Raw genomic sequence first — 6357 nt, forward strand, 5'->3', positions numbered from 1 at the left:
TACTTCTTTCATTCTCAGTTCTCAACTTACTTATCTCAACTTTTAAATCATTGCAGCTATTCTCTTGTAAACAAGTGAACTTACTGACTTGATTTTTTAAGTTTTGATTTTCAGTCTTAACTTCCTCGAATGACTGAGAAAGTCTTGAGTACTCTTCCACCATGTCATCCAATGCTTTAATCAAATCAGTCCGTGTAAATTCGTCAGAGTCAAAGTCAAGTACCTCTCCAGATATCGAGGTTGGTTCAATGTCTGCCATAAGACACTTGATCTCTTCTGCATCACTTTCGCTAGAATGACTTTCTGAGTCAGAGGACTCAGAACTAGAATCCGCCCATTTAGACTTGCTTTCCTCAGCAATCATCGCTTTGCGGTCTCTTCTGAATTTCTTGTCATTCTTTTTGTATTCTTTCTTCTTCTGGTCATCCTTCTTGGGCTTTGGACAATCAGCAATAAAGTGACCGATTTTTCCACAGTTAAAGCACGTCATATCACCAGGTGGTGAATCCTTCTTGAAATTCCGATTAGGGCTTTGGTAAGCTCGATGATTCTTTTTCATAAATCTGGAGAATTTCTTCACAAAGAGAGACATAACATCATTGCTGATCTTTTCAGCAGTCTTTTCAGAAGTGCTCTCAATGATGGTAGCATGTACTGCTTGTGGAATAACTACAGCAGCAGCAGTAGTATAAGTAGTAACCGCAGTAGCAGCAAGAGCCTTGGTTGGCAGATTTTCTGAGGGTTCTTCTCCGCTTCTCACTTCTAGCTCGAACTCATAGGATTTTAAGTCAGCGAACAAGTCATGTAGCTCCAACTTGTTTAGATCTTTAGAGACTCTCATAGCCATTGTTTTGACAGTCTCATTCCCTAGGTAAAGCTCTCATCACCTTGAGTGTTATTTCTCTGTTGCCATGCTCTTTACCAAGAGCTGCTAGTTCATTGACCAGGCTGCTGAAACGTTCATCAAACTCATTTAGAGTTTCACCAGCCTTCATTTTCAGATTTTCAAATTTCTGCATTGCTACAGACAGTTTGTTTTCCTTTGTCTCCTCATTTCCTTCACATATTTGAATGAGCTTTTCCCAGATTTCTTTCGCGGTAGAACACATCTTGATTTTACTGAAAGTGTTCTTATCAAGAGTTTTGTAAAGAATGTCCTTCGCGACGTTGTCGAGATTGGCTTACTTCTTATCTTCACCAGTCCATTTGCTTCTTGGTTTTTCAACCATTTGCGGCACTCCATCAGTAACAGCAATAGCTGTATTATGCTTTAAAATCTTTAATGGACCATCTGTGATGACATACCATATGTCATCATCTTGGGCTGCAAGATGAGCTTGCATACGAATCTTCCAATCATTAAAGTCTTATTTTGAGAACATAGGAACCTTGCTGAAATGTGCCATAACTGTTGTGAATTTTTCAGAACAAGAGAAATCTGCTCTGATACCACTTGTTGGGGATCGATGTGAAGTTTAGAGGGGGGGTGAATAAACTCTTTCCTTTACCGATAGATTTTGCAAAGGATGCTAGAATCCTGTTAGAGATTTTAGTTGTTCTTGTTCAAGATTACATCCAGCAGATCACAATAATAAGTGCGGAAATAATCCGATGGAATAGGGTGAAAAAGCAGTAATAGCAGTAGGCAATACAAGAGTAATTGTTTCTGGAAGTTCGAAAATAAAATCTTCAACGTCTCCCCTTCTTCTATTTCCAGAAGGTATCACTAAAAGACTTTGGATTTTACAATACAACACTCGTACACACCCACTTCAGCAGGACTTATCCTTTGCCTACTGAAACTCTTAGTAACTCAACACAATATGATTCAATATAACAAGGTTCTAGAAAAGACTCTTTTTCAGTTTACAAACTCTTCTTCAAAAGAATATCGTAGGGTGTTTTACTAGAAGAGGTGAAGAAACAGCAGTACAAAATGATATCAAATATCAGATGTAAGATTTTAAGCATGTACTGCTTTTCTACAACTTGAGCTTGAAGATAACGATTGGTTCGCGGTTTGCTAAAAAATAACGTTGGATAGATAATATGTTTCTTGATAAAGAATCGGCGTTGTTACATCAAATGGATTCGTTCCATATATATAGATAACTTGAATCCAACGTTTATAATCAAAACGGCTTCTTTGATTTCTGATAGAAACAGCTTTATTGCCAAAAATAGTTCCTGCAAAAAGGCTTCAGAACAATCAGTCTTGTTTCATACTAAAAATAGGTAATGCGTATTAAATGACTTTGTTCAGCATTAATGAAGCATTTAATACCCGTAATTGGTAAAATAACGGTAACATTTAATATAAGCAGGATAGGTTCTGTTTCTAGTAGATAGTCAAGTTCTTCTTCTGTTTTCTTAAACTGATAAGTACTCGAAGAGTACTGCTTAGTTAAGGCGACAAGAGAACTTCTGTTTTTCTAAAGTCTTCTGGTTTCACTTAACGAGATCTATTGGTTTTGACTATCATCACCGCAATTAAATTAAGTCTATCACGGAGCTACAGTACTTTCACCCGGGCTTTATCCCGGGTGGTCCAAAATTTTTTAAAAAATTTTTATATAAATTTTTGTATAATTTTTGATAATTTGATATTAGCCCGGGTAGATCAATTTAAAATATTAAAGAATTATAGAGTTTAAAATTCTAGCCCGTGTAGAATCGGATTCCTAGCTCCGCCACTGCTAGTGTATAATTAGTTATATTTTGGTCTATTAATTTATCAATGTTCAGCGTTTGTTTACAAATTAGTAATTTCCGACTATTTTCGTCGAACGGCTGAATTAGTATCGAAAATGTTATTATTTTCTGGGTCAAAATATAATTAAAGAAAAAAATTAAATAGATAAAGTTAGAATATAAAAACTAAATTTTAAATATTTAATGAATTCCCAATTTTTTTTTTTATAAAGATTCTCATATTTGTTTGCGCCGTAACCAACTTATAGATTCACCCCGAAGATGTTTGGAATCTTTTAAGCTAAAAGCCCGATTATTGCGACGTGTGGGAACTAAATTATTTATTATAATTTGCTCCTATTTTTAAGCCTCTCTTCTTCTCTGTACATATTATCTCTAAAAACAAAAAATATTCAAAGAGACTGAGCGCCTATTTAATTTGCAACTTTTTTCCCAGTTGGAAGACGATAAATTAGATTGTGAAAATAATCGAATTCCAACAAGAAAGGGTACCCGTTGGTGGGAAATAATGAGTGACAACAACATGATTTTCTTCAAGGATTTCCAGAGGAAGCGATGTTCGGAATCTGGAAAACGTAAGCTTCTTGAAGGTGGATTTGATCAGAGTTTCGATGTATCATCTGCTTCGAAGAGAGCTAGGGTTTCACCAGAGTTTGTAAATTTGCAGGTTTCTTTTTTCTTTTTCACTTCCCTCGTCTTCTAAAGACTCTTTTTTGTTTTTGTTTGGTCATCGGTTTTTTCAGTTTTGTGTTGCATGAAAAAACTCCGGATAAGCGAAAAGTTGGGTTAGATTCTGGGTGGTTCGATGATTTGCATGCGATATTTCTGTTTGGATTTTGGTGTACAGATCTTGTATACGATTTTACGGAGAATGGTGGGGTACGCCATTTTTGTTGTTTGTTTTTCCGTCTACAACGCATAAAATACAAATGAATTATGTTCCCTATATACATGACAAAATTTAGTTTTCGATTCTCCTGTATCCATTTCGTGTACATGTCGAGTTATAGCTAATATATATACAATTCAGTATCGTCTTCGATCGATCAAGTGAAACACGAACATGAGTACTTGACGTAATCACAATCACGAATTTGTCTCTCTTTCGACTTTATCGTTGTTTAATGTCATTAAAATCTTGTATTTCTGCAGAATGGAGATTTCGCAGGATGCAAAGAATCAAGCCTTTTTGGGTTGAAACTTGAGATATCAGATTCTTTTCTGGATTTGATGAATAAAAAGTTGTGTGAAGGGAAGCAAGTACATTTTTCATATCATCAAATCCATGGTTTATACCTTAATAATAGGCGTAAAACAAGATTTGATGCCTCGGGGTCTTCTCAACAAAAAATAAAAGCTTCGAATTTGGCTGTGGATCTCTTAAAAATCGGATCTTGGCAGGTGCACATGTATAAGCCCTTTCTTGAATTATATTTCAAGTTAATAAAAATATATCTTGATTCCCTATTACTCTGACATGTATATTTTTAATGCACGTCTCCAGAAACACAGTTCAAATAGAGGTGATTTGACTGCCAAATTTTACTATGCCAAGCGTAGAATGGTGTGGGAGATTCTGGAAGGAATATTGAAAAGTAAGATCGAAATAAAATGGTCCGATATCATGGCCATTAGGGCCGTCGTGGGGGAGACTGATCAACCAGGGATTTTGGAAATCCAGGTTTAACCTTTTTGCTCGTCTGACTATATGACCTTATATCAGATTCATGACCATCGAGTGATACTTTAAATCGAAGAGACTTCATATATTGTTCTACTATATGTTTTATGTTTACAATATTTCAACCAATGAATTAAGTAACTTGACGTTTTTTGTTCATGTAGTTGAATAAACCGCCTTCGTTCTCTAGAGAGACCAATCCTCAACCCAGAAGGCTTACCTCTTGGGCACCGGTGTCTGATTTCACTGGAGGTCAAGCTACCATCACAAGGTATCGTAGATATCATTTTATATATATATATATATATATATATATATATATATATAGTTTATTCAAAATTCAACACGTTGGGTCAATGTTTGACCTCACGTGAAAGAATTTTTTGTGACAATGATGGCCATTGGATCTATTATATCCTATCAGCTCGTTTTTATGATATCCAAATTGCTCATAATCGAATATATAGAAAATTTTAAATTAATTTCACATTATTGTCAACGTGTTGGGAATTTATATTTCTTAAAAAACGCAATAATCAATGTCATCAGACTTGGAGAACAGATGATTATCATTTCTATTTCACCTTCCCTTCTTTTGCAGGAGGCATTTGGTGGTATTCCCTCCCGGACTCCTTGATAAACACTATGAACAACTTTTGAAGTGTGATGAACGACTCTCTGCTTTAAACCAGCTACCATTCCCAGACCCAGAATGCCCTTTTTTCTATACAAATCCACCACAACATTCCCTCTGTTTAAATGGAAGTCGATTGGGATTCGAATCCACATTTATTAGACCATCTCCAAATTCAACAGTTCCAGGTATGTATCGTTCACTACATTATTCAGTTTCAAAGCAGTAAGTTGCAACAACACATGTATGAATTAACTTGTCACCAATTTTCTCTTCTACTGTGTTGTTATAGCTATGAATTACCCTTCTCAATCAGCTGACAATAATACAACGGTTTGGGATCTAGGGAAAGATCTTCCAGAGGGAAATGCTGGTATCCAAGAACCGGTTCGAGTGCTGAATCAATTGCAAGTAGATATCAACTCGATAACACAAAGCCATGAGCAGCTACTCAGTTATCAAGATGATGGAACACATCATTCAAAGTTAGACGATTCCCACATCAATTTCTTAGGGAATAATGGTCAAGTTCCATGCTCAAATGAGGGAACCCTAGAGGCAGAAGTGGAGGCCATGATTCGATCGTATCATAATCCAACCAGTATGCAGCTTTACAACAACAACAATCTGATAGAAACATTCATGGCTTGCGATGTTACGGATAACAACCTTGAGTGATTGCCATCTCAAGCTCCTAACGAAGCATATTCATTGTAGGGCAGGGGAGTGACCAGTGGATGCATGTAGAACTCTTTTTTGAAACATGCATGTAGAACTCTTACGTATATATAAATCTACACCATCTTATAGTATAAGACTACCATAAAGATGGTCTTTTGATGTCACGCATTGTGAAATATCGAAGTGCATATTCATTCGATCATTTATTTTATTCCTTGAAATATATGGAAAAGCTAACCTCCATATAGAACTCGGACTAGCTTGCAAATCATACTAGTTAGGTAAACGATATTAGGTAAGCCCTGTACGTACATGACCATTGATGAAACACTCATCTGCTCTACCAACTCAGACACCTCATTGGGGATCTATTTTAAAGGGAATTTTAAAAAATATCATTTTACTTCTCATGCGTCTACTTTGACATTTATCTATTTTTTAGATCATTTAAAAATGAAATTCTTATAGTGAGAGTTATAGTCAATTCATCCCAAATTTAAAGAGTCATAATGTAATTTGGAATATAAATAAAGATGCAAGTATATTTATCGTCAAACCTCTATAACAGCTTAAATTTTGGCCTCGAGGTCTCCAAGCTAGCCAAACACTCTTCCCGAGTCTTCTTAGCCTCAAGGGCTCCAAGGATAAC

The 6357-nt window shown here is 35.8% G+C and overlaps 1 protein-coding gene across 2 annotated transcripts; it reads left to right on the plus strand.

Moving 5' to 3' along the window:
* The first annotated feature begins 3129 nt into the window (after positions 1-3129).
* LOC142518572 (uncharacterized) lies at positions 3130-5797 on the plus strand. 2 transcript variants are annotated; one of them, XM_075621367.1, is made up of 6 exons: positions 3130-3379; positions 3865-4113; positions 4217-4393; positions 4558-4664; positions 4995-5215; positions 5320-5797. In XM_075621367.1, the coding sequence occupies exons 1-6, from the start codon at positions 3221-3223 to the stop codon at positions 5703-5705; spliced, it is 1299 nt and encodes a 432-aa protein (XP_075477482.1). In that variant the 5' UTR covers positions 3130-3220; the 3' UTR covers positions 5706-5797. The 2 variants fall into 2 exon arrangements, with proteins under 2 accessions (XP_075477482.1, XP_075477491.1); XM_075621376.1 differs by having other exon boundaries at positions 5542-5797.
* Positions 5798-6357: the final 560 nt, after the last annotated feature.

Source organism: Primulina tabacum, chromosome 1, assembly GCF_025594145.1.
Source record: "Primulina tabacum isolate GXHZ01 chromosome 1, ASM2559414v2, whole genome shotgun sequence".
Classification (NCBI taxonomy): Eukaryota; Viridiplantae; Streptophyta; class Magnoliopsida; order Lamiales; family Gesneriaceae; genus Primulina; species Primulina tabacum.